This window comes from Hypomesus transpacificus, chromosome 17 (genome assembly GCF_021917145.1).
Source record: "Hypomesus transpacificus isolate Combined female chromosome 17, fHypTra1, whole genome shotgun sequence".
Lineage (NCBI taxonomy): Eukaryota > Metazoa > Chordata > Actinopteri > Osmeriformes > Osmeridae > Hypomesus > Hypomesus transpacificus.
In genome coordinates this window covers 3,771,858-3,795,315 of record NC_061076.1, presented here as the reverse complement: position 1 = coordinate 3,795,315, position 23,458 = coordinate 3,771,858, and the positions used below count along the sequence as shown (strand labels likewise).

General features: G+C 47.6%; 2 protein-coding genes across 3 annotated transcripts; both read right to left on the bottom strand.

Moving 5' to 3' along the window:
• Positions 1–157: 157 nt before the first annotated feature.
• Positions 158–3,174, bottom strand: si:dkey-43p13.5 (retinal homeobox protein Rx1). Its single transcript, XM_047038350.1, has 3 exons — positions 2,574–3,174; positions 2,083–2,240; positions 158–1,938 (listed from the first exon to the last, which is right to left on the bottom strand). The coding sequence occupies exons 1-3, from the start codon at positions 2,806–2,808 to the stop codon at positions 1,522–1,524; spliced, it is 810 nt and encodes a 269-aa protein (XP_046894306.1). The 5' UTR covers positions 2,809–3,174; the 3' UTR covers positions 158–1,521.
• Positions 3,175–7,976: 4,802 nt separating this feature from the next.
• On the bottom strand, positions 7,977–23,119 carry ints1 (integrator complex subunit 1). 2 transcript variants are annotated; one of them, XM_047038229.1, is made up of 47 exons: positions 22,768–23,119; positions 22,272–22,556; positions 21,974–22,170; positions 21,761–21,898; positions 21,487–21,646; positions 21,293–21,398; positions 21,007–21,193; positions 20,686–20,831; positions 20,461–20,602; positions 20,172–20,348; positions 19,939–20,053; positions 19,727–19,847; positions 19,533–19,610; positions 19,296–19,453; positions 19,100–19,196; positions 18,899–18,990; positions 18,735–18,795; positions 18,447–18,644; positions 18,115–18,244; positions 17,841–18,020; positions 17,595–17,744; positions 17,325–17,504; positions 17,007–17,111; positions 16,606–16,773; positions 16,390–16,501; positions 16,080–16,238; positions 15,820–15,966; positions 15,633–15,731; positions 15,424–15,548; positions 14,916–15,170; positions 14,633–14,792; positions 14,401–14,532; positions 13,649–13,817; positions 13,307–13,430; positions 13,047–13,162; positions 12,849–12,936; positions 12,257–12,501; positions 11,044–11,173; positions 10,782–10,915; positions 10,446–10,638; positions 10,083–10,207; positions 9,826–9,935; positions 9,495–9,608; positions 9,328–9,398; positions 9,129–9,220; positions 8,870–8,979; positions 7,977–8,720 (listed from the first exon to the last, which is right to left on the bottom strand). In XM_047038229.1, the coding sequence occupies exons 1-47, from the start codon at positions 22,820–22,822 to the stop codon at positions 8,605–8,607; spliced, it is 6,552 nt and encodes a 2,183-aa protein (XP_046894185.1). In that variant the 5' UTR covers positions 22,823–23,119; the 3' UTR covers positions 7,977–8,604. The 2 variants fall into 2 exon arrangements, with proteins under 2 accessions (XP_046894185.1, XP_046894186.1); XM_047038230.1 differs by having other exon boundaries at positions 19,945–20,053.
• Positions 23,120–23,458: the final 339 nt, after the last annotated feature.

Sequence of the window (23,458 nt, the reverse complement as noted above, 5' to 3'; positions counted from 1 at the left end):
ACCATCAAATCAAACAGTCTGTGACTTGAGGCTGTCTCTAATTAGTGCTGTACTGGAGAAAAACTTGAGCGTCTGAAATTTGATTGGGACCAGAGAGAAGCTGACCATCAACTGAAGAGATGGCACAAGGAAACATAAAACATTTATTTGGCGCAGAATTATGTAATCATCCCATTATCCCCAAATATATAACTCTACAAGCAAAACACTTGTTTTGGAATACAATACTTAACATTTTTATCTAATCAATATTAAAGTGGAGTAAAGCTACAGTATAGCTGTTGAGTATAAAGTAATACTGGGAAGCACAAACAATTCTGTAGTCTGAAGATTGTTATGATCATATACAGTTTGGGAAAAAGGCATTCTCATTGTCAGAGGGGTGCACAGTAAGGCTATGGAAATGTATTTGTCTGGATTGGTTTCGACCTGTCCAACTACTAATACTCTATTCTATTATAGTACAAAGCAAGCTGCTGTTTTTGTGCATACGTACTTGCTGACTAATTTTCAAATGACCCTGACATGTGGTTCATATCACATGACCCTGACATGTGGTTCATATCACATGACCCTGACATGTGGTTCATATCACATGACCCTGACATGTGGTTCATATCACATGACCCTGACATGTGGTTCATATCACATGACCCTGACATGTGGTTCATATCACATTCTCCACTCCACTCGTCCTGGCTGTTGGACAGGAGCTTGGGCGTAAAAAAAGGATGTGTTGTCTCTGGAAAGCTGCTCTTTCAATTTGCCCAAATAATGTGATAGATAATCCCAACATGCGGACTCTGTTAAACCGTTTCGCTGTAAAACTAAAGATTGCACGGAGTTTATGTAAATCCCAACAATGTTAATTGCCCAAAAAAAAAACAGCATTACATTTCAGTTTGTTTAGGAGTTCATCTCTTGCAGGAAAACAACAACAGCATGTGTCTGCTGTGTTGTCTATAGAGTTTCCTTGTCACAGAGTGCAGCCCTTTCTCAGTCCATTTCCATTGTTTCCTTTGAGGGCTTGTGGTGGCATGCAGACATCCTGCTCCTCTGTCCATAGCAACCGTAACAGGATAGCTCACGGATGGCCTTGTCATCGGTGAGATCATTGAGAAGTCATCAGAGCGTTTCCTCTTTCAGTTTTACCTTGATCCTTTGGCTATCACAAGAGCTTTTAGACACCGAGTAAAGAGAAGGCCACATGAAAAACAAATGCCTATGAAAGTGTAATCAGGAATTAATGTCTGTACAGGAAAATAATGTAAGTGTTCATTTAACACCAGCGCTCATGGGTCCATCTTGTGAGTGGAACTAGAAAAACATTCAGCAAGTAACATGAACACTCCTGGGATTAGATTTACACTTTGAAATTTGTTGTGGTAAAGGCACTTTTGTGGTTTCAGCACCAGCTGCGCATTCTAAATCACCTTACACTCAGGCTAAAAATGTGATTAACTTACATTCTAACACTCAGACAATGGCTTATAATTAGAATCGTGTTTGGAGTCATGCAGATCAGTCACTCTCTCTGTCATCAGTGTCCCGTGTATGTGTTTGTCTCTTGCCGCCTGACTTGGCCACAGTGCTGTGGATCTCAGCCTCATGCTCTCTGGCCTTGGCCCGCAGCTTAGCAATACTGCAGGAGCGGAACACTTCCGGACTGGGCCCCTCCATACCCTCCCATTCCCCATGCACCTGGGCAAGTCTGTGGGCAGGCAGGGTCACTACAGCACTGGGGACTTCAGTCCAGGGGTAGCTGCCTTTCTCCTGCCTTCTCTCCCAGTGCTCGCTGTCAGAGCTCTCTGGCTCCTGGGAGATCTGGTTGGACTTGTCTTCTACCTCTTCATTGTCCTTCTTAGAAAATGGCTCCCCCAGCTGGCCTTGCAATTTTAGCTGCCTCCTCATCTTAGCTCGACGATTTTGAAACCACACCTGTGGACAAATTAAGTAAATGCAGTTTTAGTTCAAGAGAGATGAAATCAAGCAGTGGGTACAGTGTGTTCCTAGTGCTGAATGCCACATTATGATGTTCCATGTGTGTTCCTAAATGGATGGGGTGTGTCAGGAGGATTTGACCTGTACTCTGGCCTCTATGAGGTCCAGTCTCAGGGCCAGGGCTTCCCTCATGAACACATCAGGGTAGTGGGTGGTCTCAAAGGCCTTCTCCAGCTCCTCCAGCTGACAGCTGCTGTAGTTGGCTCGAGCGCGACGCTGCTTCACTGGCCTCTGTTCATCTGGAAAGCATAGCACAACCAACAATTACACAATTGCCAACGGGTGACAAGGAACTAATGGCTCTAGATTGGATAATTAGCGCAGCGTTCATTAGTTCCATTTTAACTGTGCTTGCTTGATAATTGATTGTTAGTTGCAAGCTGTTAGCCAATCTAAATATGTGCATGGCCATCAGATGGTGCTCAATGAATGTCTTGCAGAATGGAGTTCACTAAAAACAATTACATTTTTCTAATTCAAAGCACATTGTGACATCCACAAAAAGTAATGACGTTGGTTCCCATACACTCCTCAGCCTTGCAGTAACTGACAATCTTAGAAGTAGAGCTTACCCATGGTCTCTGTAAGATGGCACATCCTTGCTGCTTGTGTAGCCAAAAGCAAAGCCTCCTTGCATGGCTCCGGCTGTAGGTAACTCCTCAGGGACTCATAGCTAATCAGGGGCCCTGGGAACAGGATCTGAGGAGGGGAGCCCAGTCTAGTGGGGAAGGCAGGGAAGAATTGAGCTGCAGAGGAGTGAAAAACTGCAGGTAGGAGAGTTGACACCAATTGTCCAGGGCCAAACATATCCCAACTCTTTGAGGAGTCCACACAATTCAATCCGGTCAAATCAAAAGTGAATTCTCCAACAGGGCTCGGAAACTATGAAGATCTCGGGAGCTCTTCACAACTCCTGAACGAAGACCTCTGGAGCTGATTCTGCCTCAAAATAAAGTCAGGTGATGAAGTTGCATCATAGTGAAGATGCTGATGGAATGGTGAAACACCTCAGAAGGTTCGAAGTCAAAGACAAAAAGGAGCCGAGCTGCTCTAGTTAAGCTTTAAAATGACAGCTAATCCAGGTTGGGTGAGACCCTGGAGTTGAATAACAAGGAGCTCAGCTGAGATGCAGGTGATGTGTGAAGAGGTAAGTGAGGACTGGACTCAGTAGTGGCTCACCTTAGCCTACAGTGGATCTCTGCTACCTTTCCCCTCCTTCCTCAGTCACATGACTCAATGTTGAGGAGACAGGGCAGGGCTTCAGAAACACATTGAGTCTCAGGAATCCGGCCTAGACCGTTTCACAACGTTGATTGATGACACATAATGTTGATGAGGAATGTAAACGTTTTGTGTAGTTTGTTGTATATTTTTCATCATCATTTTCAAGATTGTGATTGGTACAAAGAGTTCATTTAGAGCCGCATTTTAGTTTGAGTCACAATATAACAAAAGTTGAATGGAAATTAATCTTGTGGTTGATTGCTATTTTAGAAACAATCTAACATTCATTAAACCACTATCCACAATGTCCTCAATCACACTTAATCCCAACTCCCAAGAATGTTCTGCCAACTACTTATACTATACCCCTCTTAATGTGCTCTGCTTATCTTGGACATGTTGTGTGCCTAATGTTTACCTAGGACAAGTTAAGACACCTTTTAGCTTCTGAAATTGCAATCAGTGTGATGGATTAGATATCGAGGTGTGGAAAAAATAAAAGATAAAAACTGTTCATACAGACACCTAGAACATTCAGTAAATCACGTAGAGATACAAATGTTACATATGTTTGCCTGTCTTACTGTCTTAAGTACTTGTCAAGTGTGATATGAACTAATTACTTTTAAAAGGGACATGAATCAATGAAAACAGATAGTTGTAGATCAGGCACCCAACGCAAACCCTTCATCTGCATAGTAAACACGTTCATGCAAATTATACTGCCAAATTGACATCAATTCGTAAGCTCATTTGCTGAACATAAATTTGTTTCAGACTTTTTTCTCTTATTGTACCCATCTTTTTGCAAGTGCTGCTAATGAAGCTATGGTCCACATATAGAACAAATATGCAACACATAACTATTTCAAAGAAAGTAGTTGGTATTCATGTTTCTCCTATCTAGATTAAAGACTGTTTGTGCCCACATTAAGACAACATGATTACTGAGAATTAGCCTGATTGTCTCCAATCTGAGATGAGATCACCTGTACAAATAGGTTGCTTCTTAGAGCTCAACTGGGAACAGAGTTCACTGACAATGGTTGTGGGTCAGGAAACGTCTGGGCATTGAAAAGAGTTAACTTTCACAGATAAGCCTCCACTGGAATTTGGGGTGTATTCAATATCACTTGGATAAATAACTGCTGTTGTTTGTTTCCGATAACCTTAGAAAGACGATACTTTAATGCAGCCACAAGAAGAGCATTAATCTAGTTCTGAAGTGTCATTTGATTCTCTTGTGATCATGCCAGTAGACACTGGGCCAATCATAGAATTTGTTCGTAATAAATGTTTACACCCATAATGATCATACATACCTGCATTTCAACAAACTGTGGAGAGCAAACTTTGTTATAGTAGCACATTTACAGTGAAAACCTCATACATCGGTTTTGATGTACAAATGTGATTAACAGAGTCTTTACTTCTAGACACACTATACTTGTGAAAATTCATGAGAAACTTAATCCACACCTTTCTCAAGGGACCCAGCTGTGGGTGGGTGTTGAATGATCTCTGATGGTTCATCATGAGCACCCTCTATGTGAATGTAACACAGGTGTGTCAATTAATACGGAAATACATATTGCTTGACAACACATCTGTCTAGCTGCTTTTCGGATCAGACGGAGGCAAAAGTACAGCACTGTCATCATTTTCACAGCTAAATGGTGAGTCAAACCGGCTTTGATCAGACCAAGACCTTTGCCGGAGACAGCTGGTTTCAGCCAAGCTCCAAACACCAGGCCGGAATGAATCACTGGTTAGTCGTTCCACACAAAACCAATGAAGAAAGAACCTGTCTCACCTGTAGCGCTTTCATCTGCACCTGTCCAAACACAAAAGATAAGCCTGTGCACAGATAATGAAGAGGTCAATATGCAAACATGAAAATATCTGTGCAGAATCTATGCATGTGTGTTTGTGTGTGTGTGTGTGTGTATAACAAGGGGGTATCTATATTCTGGCAGTCCCTGTCATTTCCTGGCTTCGCTAATCCCAACAAAAAGGCATAATAGATTAAAAGTGTCTAGTTTGAGTGGTGGCTAAACAAACACTGTGTGCGGTAGGGTAGCTGACTGAATGGCCATCTCCTCTGGTCCCTGGCACACAGGTAAACAGAGGGATTTCTGGCACGTCTAAAAGTAGATCCCCCTCCTGCTGTGTTTGGTTTGTCCCTGATGCTGCTAATGCCCATTGATCCAGATAATCATGGAAGAAATTGGTGAAAAACCAGTGGGGGGGTGTCAGGCATCGGTTAGGGACTTGTGAACAAATGAGCTGCTGGGTAATTGAAGGGGGCATTAGGACAACAATAGCAGTGGTTAACACCCGTCTCTATGAGCCTCTCAGGTATTCCTAGTTCCCTGGATCACATGACAGAATCTGAAATCCACAAAAGGCTTAAACAACAATCATAGTGTCATTAGCCAGCCTTTAACAGAAGGGACAAAACTCCATGGGTTTAGAAAACCCACCTACGATGTGCCCATTTTCCATTAGTGGTTTTAGTTTGAAAAGGACTTGTCTAAGCGTGTATCCATCTGATTAAGAAGTAAAAAGAGAGCAAAAGAAATCTTAAGAAAGTGGACAAGAAACATTGTGGACTGCCTTTTCAGATTGAGATTCCTTTGACACCGTTTGATTGGTAATGGTTTGTATAGGTCATAGGCAACCGTATAATAGTGTCAAATTGTTGTATTTTTTCTTGAAGGACTTTTGAAACAGTCTCGTATATCACATGAAAGCATGAATGTGTTCGAACCGGACCTTAGATGACATAGACTGTTGAACAATGCACAATATAATTAATAATCATCCATTAGAATGGCACTTAAGCTCATAAAACAGAGGTTCCGCCACATGTCATGTGAAGATGGATGATTATTGTTAGTTACAGTGTCATGGGAAAGTAAATCTGTCGGGTATAATTTGCGGTCTGGAATAAAAAGGAACACTGATAAGATCAATATTTAATGAGACAGACGTAAAGCTTAAGGGTTGTCACTTGTGCTTCTGCGATTAATGACATGTCACATCATCACGCTCATCAGATAGGGTTAATCTGAGCTGAAATTACTGAGTTCATTTTTCTTCATAATTTATCAGAAAAGTCAACAATCTCACTTCACATCTGAACAATCAGATGAAGAATGTCTGATCACTACTTGCTTCCAGGGGGTATTTTCTTACATTAACCAATACTTACTTTGAATCCAATAGTACCAATTGACACAATTGAATTACCTTCAGTTTAATGTGTTCGTGACATAGAGAAGACAAAGGGCTGGTTGTTTCCTAGCTGAGGAAGCCCCCATGCTTGTAGAATCACTCTCTCTGGTAACAGGATCCCACAGTGAGGAGGCTGATTGGTTTAGTCCTGGATCACTGGCCAGAGGATAAACCTGAGAGCAGAGCCTGCTTTTCATGTCAAAACCTTCAAGGGAAAGCAGCGACAATCCAAGAGCAATCACACTTCAGACTTCAAAGTGTCGGGGAAAAGAGAGGCGAGATCCAGTCCACATTTTTGTTCCACGCCGGCCAAGTGCAATTCATGCGTGGAGGAAGGGGAGATGATCTGAGGGGAAGCTGCCACTGAGAGGAAGACGCCCAGGCAGACAGGTGTGCCTGGGCAGGTAGCAGCACATCAGGGCCCCTCCCAGAGTTGAGTGAGACACCAGGACACCACCACCCTCCGCTTCATGCACTAGCACATATCTCGGCTATAGGATAAACGTTTTCCTGATTCTCATCAACACGCATACTGATAACAAGAAAACTACAATCGTGCTGCGAGGACAAATGACACGAGACATCTCATCAAGCTAAACTGCACCGAGAGACAGGCACCTGCATTAGGGTGTAAGGCTAGCGTGATGAATAACAACAGAGGTTGTTAGTATGTCAGTGGCTCATCAGGGCAACTCAATGACAGCCCCGCCTTCTCCCTCCTCATCTTCGCTACCTGTCACTCATCTCTGTTCCACATCACTGCCCACCAGCCAATGGTATGCTGGCGCCTCACCAAGAGCCCAGGCAGCTATTAGAAGCATCTGTTGCAGGCTGACGGACAACCACAAACAGAACATTGTACTCTTGATGCAGTGAGTTAAAAGACACCTTACAGGTGCGAGGAACACATCCGTCCCAAAAAGCGGCGGGAGGACAGCGTGGACAGGTAGGTCTAGAACAGTGAATGGGATCTATTTGTGTGTGTGAAATGTGGGCAACAAAAAAAAATAGCTTGAGAAATTCCTTCCCCTAGCTTCAAATCAATTATGACATCTTAAAAGGAGAGTGGGACGCAGATCACTGGAGATGCATGGACCTCACTGAGGGAGGCCGCTTTCATCGGTCCTGAGTGAGCAGCGTGGTGAGTACCCGACAGTCCTGATGGAGCCCTGTTTTCCCTGACCCACTGGTGCGGGCATGCCTCACCCTGACACATGACCCTCCTCTCAACATACAAGAGCTTCCTCTCCATGTCCCCACATGTAATGCAATACCAGTAAAGTCAGTTCCAGTATTGGGCCAAACAGCCTGCCCGCATACAGCCTTCAAAGGGGCCCTTTGGTCTTAGTGATTGAACAATTACGGCCTCGGTTAATTTCCCATAAATGGGACAGGACACTTCCCTGGGTTACCTGCATGCCTGCATGTCGTTACCCCTACCCACTCTGACTCCATCAAGAGGTTTTCCGATGAAGTCAGTGGCACTGGGCAAAATAACACACTTTCATGGCAAATTGGTTTCCATCACAGCATTTGCAGCATGCCTTTAATTTGTCTGCTACAGCTCAGTGAAAAGAGAGAACACGTATGACAGCTGTTCCCAGCTTTATCAGGATTCAGGAACGACTGGAACGAAATGAAAGGGCAACAAGCCTTGTTCTATTAACAGGTTCTCGGTTCCTCTTGTTAAAATGTGGTGAAATATTGATATGAAAAACAATAATTAGGTCTACCGGATTCTGAAAGCTTATTCGATACAATTTACTGCCATACAAAATTGGTTCACCATGTTTGGTGTAGATAATTGGCAAAAGTGAGAACTTCTAGGGATGCCTTGTCCTTCCTAAATTCACTTTGAAAATATTTTTTATTCAAAATACACTACAGTGATTACTAGCCGAACTTCTAAACAAGTAGAAAGCAGAACCTGAAGATTTTTAATCATATGAAAGCACATGAGGCCAATCTAAATTCAACACGTATCTTGCATATACAATGTTGATTAAATGAAAAGAGCATGGGATGTCGCACCAAGCAGTAAAACATGAGTCATACAACAAAGCATACATGTAACACTGCAGTAGCAGTAACAGCTCCAGTCTTGGTATTTTGTGATGTATTTGTCTCCGTGTTGTTAGGTTTTTATGTTGTTGCATCCATGTGAAGGACCTTCATGGACTCAGAGATCATAGAACTGGTATCAATCTGTCCATAGACCCCCACCAGGAAGGCCTTGTGGAGCAAGATGTCTGCATGCTCTGGAGGAAAAAAGCATAGTCAAAACACACAAAAACATGTGACTTGGCCATGATCACTTCCGTCTTTAATCTGTTCACACACAAAGACAGGAGCCTAGAGCATGTAAAGAAGTATGGTCGAAAGAACGAGCAGTCAGAGAAACACTCACCTTGACAGAGCAGCACGAATTCTGGAAGGTTTCTCAAGGCTGTCTGTACCACATCAAAGTTCCCGCTGCCCATACAGTACATGAAGGTAGGAAGGAAGTCTGCTGCCATGCTATTCCAACGAAACAGACAAATGTTGCTCAAGGACAACATACATTTTGTGGACTCTTATCTTATCAGACAAGACATAAGCACTTCACTCTTTGGCTCAACACCACGGTGAAGGGTGAAGTGCTTGGTCTGGCGTTAGGGCGTTCTTACCGGGGGTTGTTCTGGATGCAGCGCAGGGCCAGGCTGAAGGCCATGTTACGACACAGCTCTTCAGAGGAACTCATCAGTCTCTGGAGGTCGTTCTGAGGACGAGACAACGCAGGACATTTTAACACACAGTTCGTTGCCTGTACTTACAATGAAAGGTTTTTATTAATTTACTTGTTACAAATGTGTCCACGTGACTTACAGCAAAGTACTGGATGATCTCCGGGCTCCGCTTGGACTTCTCGTCCACCTCGGCCAGAACTTCCAGCATGTCTGCAACACGAAGTAGGAGGAGACAAGTGACGGAACGGTGATCAAAACCTTGTTTTTAATTGGTTGAACCGTCTGTTGTGACTGACGGTTACCTACCTTCCACTGCTTCTCCTCTGGAGATCTTCTTCAGACACATGGTCATGTCAGCAGCAGTCACAGGAGAAGAGGCCGATATACTGACCATGGGCAGCGACCCCGCTGAGGAATCATCTGAAGAAGAAAAATCTGATCAAGTCACAAACCACTAATATACCTACCCAACCATCTATTTCCATTGACAAGGCTAATGGTGAAAATGTCTAGATTTCTATTTCTATTCAAGGACAGATGATGTTGTGTAAGGATCGTATCTTTCAAGAACACCACTGACGAGGTGTTGTCGTCAGCACTGGAAGGTTGTGGGTTTGGTTCTGGGGCTTGGTCTTACCCTCTCTGTCCTCCTCAGAGACCTCAGAAGAGCCTGCCTTCACAGGCAGAGTGAGCCCGGCCAGCAGGGACTTAAGCTGACCCAGCTCTGGGTTCTCTGAGGAGAGACCCCTGGTGGGACACACAGGAACAAACCACAATACTTAACACACTTCAGCTGGGAAGAAAAATACTTTGTTTATGATGCCACTACTTTTTGCCACGTACATTTGAATAGACATGTGTATTTCTGTATTTTTACTCAGCTATTCGACTTACTGCAGGATATCAGAGTGCTTCTGTAGGTAGGGGATAGCTGCAGCCCCGTTATGGATGATGTACTTCTGGATGAATTGCACAAACTTATTGAGGAAAACCAGTGGTGAGCGAGTTCGCAAGAAATTCTGTAAAGGAGACAAAGGATGAAATGTATGATTTCAGAACTAAAAGATGGATGGTGTCAAGGAAACAATACAAAAGGCATATTGGGCCATGTGACAACCAAATAACAGGTAAGCATCCTCTTCTGCAATGCGAAACATACCGAAAAGCTTGAACAAACATCGGATAAACACCGTCCTTAACCATGAAGGTAGCTCGGTGTATTTGTCGTCACCATGGAGCTAACAGGCTGTGCCTCACCTGAAGAACCTTCATGAAGGAGAGCAGACAGTCCTGCAGCGCCCTCTGGTGGTCGCTGTGGAACACCAGCGGCTGCAGCAGCTCGAGGATGGCCAGCACGTTGAGGAAGAAGGCCAGGTGGTTCTGCTGCCGGAACTCCTGGAAGTTGAGGTGGATGCGTCCATGTAACAGTCCTGCGACCATGGGCAGGTGTCTGGAAACAAGCACAGACAGAGAGTTACCAGCGAGACACAAGCTGTCCTCAAAACCTCTGTTACATCAATATCACACACACAGAAAAACGGAATCCAATTCATCATTCGTGATTACATGAACCGTTTCCTGAACAATCCTCACCTTAGGAGGAGGACTGGGTGGGACACAGCCAGCTTCCTACAAGCTAGGTTAGCATCCGACATGCTGTTCTCGGCCGACTTGGAGTCTCCCGTATCGGACAGTAACGTAACCAGGCGATGGACCAGGATGTCCATCTGAAAAGCAGCAAATGAACAGGCAGTCATTATAAAAGATGTCCATCACCTTACCTACATTAACACTGCATGGCTGGAAGGTGAAACGGGTGCCCCCCCGGGAAGCGTGACGCCAATCGGAGCTGTACCTTGCAGGTGCTTCCGTCCGCAGCCCCCTCGCTGCTCAGGGTGGCTTCGGGCAGGGTGACGTGCTGGATGACCTCAGGGAAGTGCAGGTAAATCTGGAGCAGGAGATTCTGACAGCGCTTACTCATCACACTGCCAACACAAGAGAAGTTTAACAGGAGAGATGTTCATCTCTATTCGTTTCAGTCCCAGTGAAGGAGAAGGGGCACACTATACGGTCGATGAGGGAATACTAGATGGTGCGCCATCTACCGATTTAAAAGGTTTAAGTTGATCCGTATTGGCAGGAGGATATTTGGTAGAGAAGAATGACCTTGACCAAGAGAGTCAAGACTCAAAACTGCTTTTTCAACAGTCGATATGTAATCGTGGCGTAAACACCAGCTTATCTGCCTATGAGCCTAAAAGAGGTTGCTGTAAAGAGAATCCCATGCATACAACAAGCACATGTTTATCCTATACAAGGCCAGTCCATCTACTTTGTAGGACGGTTTTAGCAAACAATGTTTTTACTACCAACAATTTTACCAGACAGCTTAGCTGTACTTAAAATATTGTAATTCGGAAGCTAATTTCACTTGACCTTGGCCAAAGTTTCCTCATTAAAGTAGTTTAATAACCAGAGACATATTCATGAAAGAAGGTTTTGCCGCCACAAAGAGTTGCACCCTGATCTCTGACAGCTAAGTCGAAGCAGGAATTCACAACACAGGGAAGTTTAGAGCTTCAGCCTTAATCCTCTTGGCTTCATTATAATACATTGAGCTTTTAAAGAGATCACAGCACAGACGACTTCTGCTGGTTTTAATTTCACACCAATAGACCTAATTATCGAGTTTTCCCTGGTCCACGGCATTGTGCTTGACAGAGACCGTTCAGTCTGAAAAATTTCATCTGCTCCATGTGGGAGAATCTAGTGTGATATGCCCCGAGTTTATCAGTACATTCCTTTTAGAGGCCAAAGACCAAGTTCAATACGTGGGCTAATTGGAAAGAGAGAAGAAGAAAAAAAACGATGTTTAACTCCATGACCTGTGGGCACTTGGGGGAATTTCATGGGACAAAAATATACATATTTTTCTCAGTTGGTCTAGGAAGTGATGGGATCCAGAAGAGAGGGGGACAGATGCACAGACAGAAAAGAAGAGGGGGGCAGACGCATGAACTGACAAAACAGCAGCAGCCTCGTTCTCTGACAGCCCCTCTGCTCCATACCTGTCTCCCCATTTCTTGGAGTAGTTGATGAGGTACTGGGAGACCTTCTTGACATCCTCCAGGTCCTGGCAGCAGGAGTGCAGCAGGGGCAGGCGGGCCTGGATGAGGGAGCAGGAGGCCTGGTCCAGCGTGCCGCGGCCCTGGGGCGAGTCGCGGCTGTCCAGCTCGGACTCGGACAGGATCAGGTCCACCAGGCTGATGAGCTCCTCGGGGCTCAGGCGCAGGACAAACTTCTCTGTCCGCTTCTGCGGGGGGGGGGGGGGGGGGGGAAGGGAAAGGGGGAAGTTTGGGGTTTTGGGAGGAAGCGATGGGGTTTCCTTACTATTAATATATAATATAAACTATTCTACGTTAGTTTAAATGGGACTTGAGGCCAGGCGGAGCAGTGTGGTTTACCTGCCATACATTTATATTTACTCATTTATCAAGAGCGATTTACAGTAAGTACAGGGACATTGATTCCCCTTGGGCAAGTAGGGTGAAGTGCCTTGCCCAAGGACACAACGTCATTTGTCACGGACGGGAATCGAACCAGGAACCTTCTGATTACCAGCCTGATTCCCTAACCGCTCAGCCACCTGACTTGCCATACCTGCGGAGTCTTCTGGTCGCGGCCCTGCCAGATACGAGGGATGTGGCTGCAGGCCCACAGGAAGTCCAGGGCCGAGGAGGGGTCAAGTCTGAGGCAGAACAACGCATCGGGCTATTAGAAACATCTAGAATGCTATTCAGTCCACCCTGTGCTAACACGTTTCCATAGGGGGGTGTTGGGGTGAACTGCATGTCCCACCTCTGGTCTTTGGGCTTGCCGAGGAGAGCACTAATGCACTGGTGGAGAGTGGTCCAATTGGACTGGTGAGTCAGCAGAGCCAGAAGGTAGGGCCTGTAGGAGGGGGTTCCTCTCGCCTGCAAGACAACACCCAGAGGGACACGATGAGCCGGACCACTCGATTTCAAACAAAGGAGTTATGAAAATGATAACGCCACACTGATTAGGGTTAGCGTTACCACAGAGCAAGCAAGCGACAAACAATGACAGCTGAGGTTCACCTTGTTGAGAGCAAAGAGTAGCTTCTGCTGAAGGTCAGGACACACTGAGGTCACCTCCGGGTCAAGGTGTTCCAGCCAATCAACCAGCAGACCTGAGCAAGACCCCGTCTTTGTCTCTGAGCGGCTGGGGAGGAGATACACAGCATTAAACACACGACTGGTGTCCACAGGATTCTCTGGAGAGACACTCAGTTTCAAAAGAACCATACGGACCAAAGAGTCCATACTTGTTTTAAAAAAAAGGTTGCACAAATAAAAGGTAATTTGATGCACATGACAGGTCTATGATCAAATCTATGCCAGCTCTATGTCTCCAGGGGAGCGTAGAGGCGCTTTGCTCACATTCTAGAATCCGCCTCCATTTTCACGGCCTGCTCCTCGCTCCCTTGGAGGAGCAGAGATATCACCATGGTAACAGGGCCCGCTGTTCCCGTTTGTGTTCCGACGGTCATTAACAGGGACAACAGCTCCTCCAAGTACAGAGACTTCACCTCCAGCAGCCCCTGTAACACTGGCAGAACAAACAGCATGTCTCGGTGATCGTCAGAGGGGGTAGTGGGGCTATTTCAAGGGGATACGGTGGAATACTTGGCAGTTCCAAAACAAACACCGAAGACAGCAGGCGATTGGGTGAAGGAAAAATCTCGTGATTTAAATGGAAAAACAAAGACTCATGGGAGCAAGGAAAGCCAAACCCACACACCAAAAATACAGACTACCATTATCACATTTTTTGTGTAACCTAAGTCACAAGCTTTGCCACAACCAGATGACTGTTGCGACATCTTTCATCGTTTTTGATGGGAACTTGAGAACATTGGACATAAACAAGGTCAGAGTGGCCAGACCTCACTCTGGAGATTGGTTGGGTTTAAAGGAAGGAACGTTCTTCAAAGATAAACAAAATCGAGAAAAAAGAACAAAAACTGACATGGGGGCCTAAAAACAGGTCTGGTGCTATTGCGAAACACCGTCCGTGCCTTTCAACACGGCAACAACAAGGGGATAACATTTCCACAGAGCCGTGATGGGTTTCATTTCCAAACTGAACAGACATTTTCAAATAACACATAGCCCAACACCCACTGATCTACCTTTGCCTATGAGTTCAGGCTCTGCGTTACACCACTCCCCTGCCCTCAGGGAGGCGATGATGGCTCTGACTGCCACCTCAGAGTCCCGTCTGTAGGCCAGGTCCTTGTCCAGGTGCAGGAAACCTGTGCGAACTGCAGAGCAGAGACACGCAGTTATCGCGACTTGAAAAAACGCCATAGCGACAGTGGAGCGGTAGTAGCCGGATGTCGGACTGAGGCGATAGGTGCCCACCATCGCTGAGCCGATGTTTGTGAGAGAACTGTCCAGCGAAGGACTTGACCAGGGTCTGCATTGGCCCCGCCTCCACAGAGGGGTTCTCCAGCCAGGTCAGCATCTCGATGATGGCTTTGAAGAAGAGCGAGGAGAAGGTCACGTCCTGGGTGACCAGCCGCTGGGGGGGAGGGGGGGGGGGGGAGATCACAAGGAGAGAGACAAGGAGAATAAAAACAAGTCCAAAAATGCCACAATCGACAGACAGATCTAGTAGAAGCTAGCACTGCCTGGTTGCACCGACCTGGTAGAGGTGAAGCTGGCGCAGCAGCGGGCAGGAGAGGGTGTGGCTGCGGTGCATGGCCAACACCAGGGGCCCCGCGTGGGCAGAGCTGAGCAAGGTAGCGAGAGCCTGCAGGAGACGGACCGCCACACCGCCCAGCTGGGGCTGCCCCTGCCTGGTGCGCATCAGCTCCTGTGCCAGGGCCTGCTGCAGCCCCAGGGAGAGCTGGCGAGGCGGCGGGCCGGGCCAGCGGGGGTCCACCTTCAGGGGGAACATCTGTGGAGAGGGGAAAACAGATGAGTCACACAGAAGGTCTGCAGACTACACTACCCCACCACACAGCTCTGTTAGCAGACAGAATCAATTACAGTGTGATTTACAAGGGCAATGTGGTGAACAAAACAAAAGAAATGCTTTGATCTTTATATTGGCTTTTTATCAAAGTTTATGAGAGAGAATCCTAGTCTGTAACGGTCAAATTGAGTGACTTCAGACGGGTTTTCGTGAAACTTGAGAAAAATGCGCCTACCTGAGCAAGTATGCCAGTGAGGTCATCGTCCGGACCAATTGTAGGTATCTGATTGGCTGCTCTCATCTTAACAGAACTATGAGGGGTTTCCACGGTGACCTTGGCCCGGCTCACCTCCGCACTGTCTGTGAGGGGCGACAACACAGTCACTGGTTAACTGGCACAACCCAAAACGTACGAGTCGCACGCCGGGGGTGGCCCCCACAAACCTCTCCGAGCGGGAATGGAGGAGCTGAGCAGTGTGTGGAAAGTGTGCCCCCCGGTGGCACCTCGCTCACGCTGCACCTCAACCAGCTGGGCCATGTACGCTGCGGGGGAGACACACAGAGCTATAAGCAACCCTCCTGAGGTAGCCATGCAGAGGGGACGTGAAGGCAGCGTAGAGCGGAGGCTCACTCTTGTCCATGATGTTCTGCTCCAGGGCCTGCGGGTCGTGGGACACGGCCTGGTCCAGGTACTGCAGCAGCTTGCTCATGCTGGACACTGGGATGCCGAACGACTGGACGAACAGCAGCAGCTGCTGGGGCTCCAGGTCTTGCAACGCTGCGGAAACACACGCCAGTTATACGAGCGCGTGTTTTTCATATCGCCGATGCATCGCCCGCCCCCCTTTTAAGAAAACGGACGCCGCAACGTCGGGATCGTGGGACTCGCACCTGCATCGACCAATCGCGCGACCTCCGAGCGGATCATCCGCAGCTTCAGCCAATCGGGCAGAAGGAGGGCCTCCTCGGAGGTGTCCACCAGGAAGGCCGTGGGGAGGGGCTTCTTGTCAGGGAACCAGATGTCAAGCAGGTTGTAGAATTCATTCTCCCCTGAAACAAAAGCACAGATCATGCGTGAACCCCCCAACGTCCGACATCGCCGCGCATTTCCAGTACGACGTCCACAGTGTGACAGCAGATGTTTGTAGTAGCAGAACTAGTTTGATGGAGAGAGTGCTACCCTGACGCCTACGCTCCATACCTTTCGCCGGCCCTAAGGTCAGCAAGATGACCATGGCGTGCACCACCAGGATGTGCATGGTGGCCGTTTCCCCCGTGGTCCAGCGCAGGAACACCTGGTCCTGAGACTCGGACTGAGGCAGTCGAGAACACCGACACACGTTACTACACACAACTCTTGAACGACAAACGTAGCGACACGTAGAGACACGGGCCCAACGTCCGCGCGAGTCCTTACCCAGCTGTAGAGGTCTTCTCCCTCCTTGGTCTTCCTCATCCTCCGGATGTAGGTGGAGAAGATGGTGAGCAGGGCGGAGAGCACAGCGTGGGACTCTGGCCTGTAGGAGTGCTTGGAGAACAGACTGTTCATGATAGTGGAGCGCTCCACGATCAGCCGCGCTATATCCTGAGACACGACGACAACAGCAACACAGCAGTCAGTGTCTCACCAGGAGCGGGACACGAGCGCTACAGGACGGCTGTAGCTCGGTGGTGTGAGAGCGTTTGAACGCATTTTAAGAGGTTGGCAGGTTCAAATACACCCCTGTACATCGCTTTAGACAAAAGCGCCTGCTAAATAAAGGCATTCTCAAGTACAGGGGGACGTGTGACTGAGGACATGCAGTAGTCATGGGTTACCAGCGCCAGGTCGTTGTGAGATGACTGCTCCTCCACCGGGGCATGCTGGGATAGGTAGATGAGGTAGGCGCTGATGGTCTGAGGGTCTGTCTCCATGTGTATGGCCTGGGGAAGATCAAACACACCCATCAGCTGGCCTGTTCCCCCTCCACTAGAGGTTGGAGTATTATCAATAATACATTAAATAAGTGGTTAGGGTGATGAAAACTGGTTGGGTGACTTATGTTGTATATAACCATAACCTAAGGTATTCGTATTCTATGTATTATCTGGCCTCATGGCATGACACTACTGAGAGTTGTTCTGGTGAACACAGACCTGCTGTAGGGCAGTGGACGTCATGCCTCGCACGCTGTCAAACAGCGGCAGTTTGGGGAGGTCTTGAAGCAGCCACTGGTAACCTGGCAACAGCTCACCGTCGGCCGAGTCTTCCTCCATGGGCTGGTCCCTCTCCTCTCCATCCTTCAGCCCGCCCTCCGTCAACACCAGAGACAGGCCCTGCGACGTCGGACGGTTAGCCGCTGCCCATACCATATAGGCATTGTGTGGTTGTGTGTGTGTGGTTTACTGGCGTGTGAGACACCATACCTTCATGGCCAGTACTCTTGAAGCCACCTGCGAGGAACTGAGCCTGCGCAGGAAGTAGTCCAACACCTCACACGTGGTCTGCTCATCTGCTTTAGGACCCAACAGCAGGTCCTGCAGCCTTCCAAGCAGCTGCCTCTGTTTCTGCTGCCTCTGGCAGGGGACACACGCAGCCATTGGTGACTTGTCCTGACAAAACACTCAAATATGCAATGGATCTGGCTTGGGGGACACAATATCCCTTCATACTTGTCGCTTTTTGGCTCTCTGCTCTTTGCTCTCTGCCTCGTCCTCGTCTTCGATGGGCATGGTGTCGTCTGCAGCATCGTGGAGCAGGAACTCGCACAGGCACTGCACAGGCAGCACATCCAAGGACCCTTCACTGGACTGCACCAGGTCAGCCAGCCAAGGCATCGACTGGGACGAGGCCTAGGATGACCGGGGAGGAACGGTTAGACGCCGAGCCCAGGGGGATGGAGACTTGGTGAGCCAGTGCTGAGCGAGGGTGCCACCGCATGCTAACCTGTCTCTGGATGATGTTGAGCAGGAAGTCGGGGTTGCGGCTGCGACAAAGCAGGTGGCCCAGACGCAGGGACTGGTTTAGGGTCTTCACTTGTTCCTGGACCTGGGGAGGAGGTCTGCGAGGAGGGCCCCTGGACACACACACAAACACACACACACACAAACGTGTTCAGCAAGTCACAACACCACTTCAAGTCCAGTCAAAATCAAAGACACTTTCCCGGGAAATCCGACTGATTGTTCAGGAAATACCAAGCCAGATACCTAGCATTCAGACCCAAAAGGAAGGAGTGCCCGGGGGCTAGGATGCGAGTAGTTAAGCAGGGCTCTTACTGTGGGTCCAGACTGGTGAGCTGGCACAGCAGCAGACTGTTGCTCTCTGTGATGGTCTGCTTGGTGGAAGCTGCTGCCAGGTGGCTCTCAAAGGCCAGAATTTCCTGCTTCTCTCTCTGGGAGATCTGCAGCTCCCGGCTGATCATCTCATTCTTGGTCTCCTCGTCCGCAACCGTGCAGGGAGGATAGGAGTAGTTACTGTCCGGGTAAGTGAAAAGGATGAGAACACGTTTGTTGGGTTGATAACTGATATTTTGAGTTTAGGCTTGTGGGTTTAAGCATGCTTACTTGGTCATGACCATTTCCATTAGCATTTTCAGTGTGGGATAGCCATCCCAAGCTGCCAAGCCTGACGAAACAAAAAGGAATATTCAGGTAAAGAGTACTGAAAACACATTTGTATAATCCTGCATGTGAAGACTTAACAGAGACTTGCAGGTTATCGGCCATACCTATCTTCTGAGGATTGAATGCAGCCACAACAAGCAGTAGAAGCCACGCCTTCCAATATAGAGTAGATATGGCCAGGTTTGGAGGTTGATACCTACAACAACAATTTGGTTGACTTTCCGAAGAATAACTACTAGTTCTGCTACTGTAGTAATCCAGGACTTCCCTAACGGTAAAAATTCACAGAGAAGCACTGGACATACCCTGCAGGCAGCTGGATGTTCTCAGGGTGGTGATATGTACACAGGTTCAGCACTGCATCGATAAGCTGGATCCTCTCCACTTTCAGCACATCCAGATCTACAGCACAACATCGAGTCAACTCAGTGTCACGTCATGTCACGCGGCTCGAGCGATACGGAAGGTCGCATCGAGACCCTGTCTGGGTCAAAGACGTACCATCCGACTGAACCCCGGCTGCCCTCTTCACCAGGTGGTCAGCCAGCTCCATGGCGTCAGCGGGGCCCAGGGGCAGTTCGCGTGACAGGCCGATGACCAGGATACGCATCAATGTGTCCTCCAGCAGGGGCACTTCAGAGCACAGACGAAGGAAAAAGCTAGCGAAGAAAAGAAACAGTGTAATTAAAGACCGGCACAAACAGAGGGAGGGAGAAACGCTGTCGTAGAAACGCTCACTTCCTGTCGCTCTCAGGGGGCCAGTTGTCCCATTTGTAGTAAGTCTCTGGCTGCTCTGTGAAAAGCACCTTGTGAAGGCTAGGGAAGAGAATCAGAGAAGAAAAGAGAAGTGCATGAAGGACACGTAACCAGTATTTCATACCAACAGTGTTTCATCAACTAACAAACGCTCAATGTACTAGTCCATTACGTACCAGTGGACATAGTCCTTGGGACCCGTTTTGCTGATAGTGGGCACGACCGTGTGAAGCCACCACACAGCATCCCTCTGGATGGCTGCTATCTGGTTCTGGAAGGACCTCAGCACCTCGAGATCTGACACAAAGCGGGGTGTTAACTGGGGTGTTCAAATTTGGCCGGAAAATAAACGTCCACATGTAAAGCGACGGTTGACAGGTCAATTTACACGCACTCTTCTTCTCTCCTTTGTCCCAGGCGACGCCGGCCTCCTTGACCTGAGCGGTGATGCCCAGCATCATGGACACTGTAAGGAGGTCAGTCACCTGGATGACAAACCGTTCCTGTGGGACAGACAGACAACGTAAGACCCGGCAACTTTCAAAAAGCTGTAGGTAAGGCACTGGAACAGGACTTTAAACTGAGATTGCATTGGTCGTCAACAGTCTGCACGTTGCTCACCTTGAACTCCAAGTCTACATAGGTGGCCTCCTTCCTCTCCTGCATCAGGCCCAGACAGAAGGACTGGAAGTTGATCTCGTGCTTGGTCTGTTTGACGATCTCCCTCAGTAAAGCCCGTGAGGCTCGGAGGTAATCGTCCTTGTTAGTCAGCAGGTCTTGGAACACCATGGCAAGAAACTGGGGCCAGGAGAGAAACAAGAACAGAGAGAAGGCAGGTGATATAGAAATGCACAGACATGATAAGGCGAGCTTGTTTATTTCCAGGTGTTAATATGGGGTATTCTCGTACCTTGGGAGCCTGCTCTGGGCTGTGTTGGAGAACCGTGTGGAGAACCTGCATGTTGTTGGGGTTCCTGGCATTGGACAGCTCGTTAAAGATCACCAGCTTCACCATCGTGCCGAGGTTGTCTCTGTGTGCGTTCAGAAGCTCTCTGGAAACCAAACGCAAGCACAGCACAGCGGTTTGATTTTTTTTTCTTTTTTTCTTCCTGGATCGAAAAGACAGCCTACGCACCTGACACAGAGCATGTAGTGATTGAGCAGGACTTTGGGCTTGAGGCGGATCTTGATCAGGTTAGAGATCACCTCCATGTCATCCGCTCCGTGAGAGTTGCAGTTCATACACAGCGACATGAGGAGGTCCTGAGCCGGGCGAGTCAACTGCCGACACATCAACGCACCGTTAAACAAGAACGATTTTGTGGAATAACAGAGCGTACAAACATCTGAAATAAGCAAGGAATTGAAATCTGCTGAAGAGGAGCAATTCCCAACTACCATGTATGATGGTTGATGGGGGATGCGTTGTGTAAAGTGGCTGTGTTGCACCTCTCACCTTTGGGTTCTGCAGCCACATCTCCAGCCTCTGCACAGCCATGAGCCGCACCTCCTTATAGCCACAGGTGGCAGTGAGCAAACGCAGAAGGTTCCGGGAGACGTTGTCCATGGGCTGCCTGCGGTTCAACTGATCCCTCAGGACGTCCAGCACATAGTCCTCCACGCTCTCAGCCAACTCCTCATACCTGTTTCACGGCAAAGAGGAGAATGAAAGACAAAATGCTTCTTAAAGCGATATCATCTCAACCAAGGCAGAAGAGACCAACGTCTTCAGAAAACAATACCTTGGCATAACTTGACCATCGTCCTCAGGGCTAAGCTTCTCTTCGGCAATCAGCAACTCAGTCTGGCTATCGTCCTCATCCGGGGTGGACGGATGAGGACTGCTGCCTGGAGCACGACAAGTTAGACGTCAGTTCACGCTGAAGCCTTCCATGGCAGGATGTCTAGATGAACAAGCTGGCCCACACACTCCTACCTGCACTGAGATCCCCTGCAGAGCGGCTAGTGTCTGTCTGCAGCAGCATACTTTTAGGGGGCATCTTGGTGCCAAAGGCAGTCTGAATGTTGTCCACAAAGTTCTTACAGTGGGAACTGTCCACCCAGATTCTCTCCCCCAGAGAGTCCTCTATGTACACCTGAAAATCATTATCATCATCATCAAGAAGTTCCAATTAGTCTAAACAGATTTTGGATTGTTTTCATTGGATTGTTGTAGACAGCTGACACAATTAAACCCAAAAGATGCTCACTTTGACAAAGATCTCTGGCCAGTTCTCATCCTCCTCATAGGCAGCCATCAGCAGATTGCAGGCGAGTACAGACACAAGGCTGTTACCTTTGGCTTTGAAGTTGATTGAGGAATCTCGCCGCAGAAGACTGCACAACGCCTGTCCACAAAAACAGTTATGAACATCCCGTGAAACTGAATGGAACTACATCGAATAGTTTGTCTCAATTCTTACCTCAATAATGCCTTCCGTGGCAAAGACGTTGGGCTTAATTTTAGCCAGAAACATGAGGCTGAGATACAGTGTGATGTCAGGCTTGGCTCTGTTCATTTTCAGTTGTTTGACGGCCCCACACAGCACTCCCTCGATGCGGTCGTCGTTTCCCTCTGATTCTGCTGCTTCGATCTCATCTAGCAGCACAGCTGGGGGGACTATAAGAATGGCACGGTGTTCAAAGAGAATCAGATACAGTTGAATATGGCGGGACTTCTACCATTTCCGGTTAACAAACATAATAATCTAAGTGTCTTACCTTCTAAAGGCACCACTGAGGGTTCCTTGATAGAGGGTGATATAGCTCTCTTGTCCACTGCAACCACGTCAGCCAGTCGCCCCAGAGCACTTACGGGAGGGGTAGAGGATAATTTGGGGCGCTTCACAAGGCTGGACAGGCCAGAGGAGGAGGGGAGCGATGAAGAAGCCTCTCGTTTACGGTCAGAGGGGGTGGATGATGGCTTCAGAAGTACCGCAGGTGCTTTTGACTCTCCACCCTGGCTCTTTGACCCCAGTGCTATGAAGTCCCCCGGGGGAGGGTGCCCTGGTAGAGTAACAACATCATTGATAGTTATCCACTACAGAAAATGAGTATTTATCTAACACTACATCTTTAAATTCTTTCCAAAGTCAGCTAAGAAGTAATGCGATCGGGCTGTCGCACAAAGCATAATAAAACATGGATTGTTAGCAAAGTTGATACAATGTTTTAGACTATGTGTGTCTAGACTTTACAACAGTTGATTGCTACATACCTGATGGTTTTGCGGCACTGGGACGCCTTAGTGCTGTGGGCTTTGGACGATTCATCTTAACTTAGATCATGTACTGTACCTGCTTCTTTGTATGGGATTGGCTAGGTTAACAAGCAAACGAGATAGCTATAATCAGAGCGGAATATAAAAAAACGCCATGTAAAGCTCTCTTATTGAGCAGTAACAATAAGTGGAGTTCATACGTAACTGTCAAGTTATCTATTTGTAGGGCAAAGCAAGCTATGTCATTTTTAAATGTTTTAGGTTGGGATCAAAATTAGTTTAGCATTGGAAAGCTAGCTTGCTAGCTAGCTTGAGGGCTAAGATTGTTGAGCGGAACTTCCTCCTCTGCAACGTATTGTATTCAAGAACGTTAAATATGCGCAAGATGCGCACGGTGTGCTGCCCCGTATCTTAGAGGTGCGTGTTCTGCTTTCAATCATGAGCTTGAGGAATGCCTCGATTGAGCGGGGATTTCATCTGTCTGTGTGAGTTTCATGGGATTCATACACGAGCCAATGTCTGGTTGTTGTGTTTTACAAGCTTGAATAGCTTTTCAAAAGCTATTCATATACACAAATTATGAGTATGATAATGCTTTTCTGGAAGTTTCATTGTAGGCTACCACACCTCTTTTTGTACCACACCACACAACACAAACAAAAATAACTTAAACTGCAAGTAGCCTACT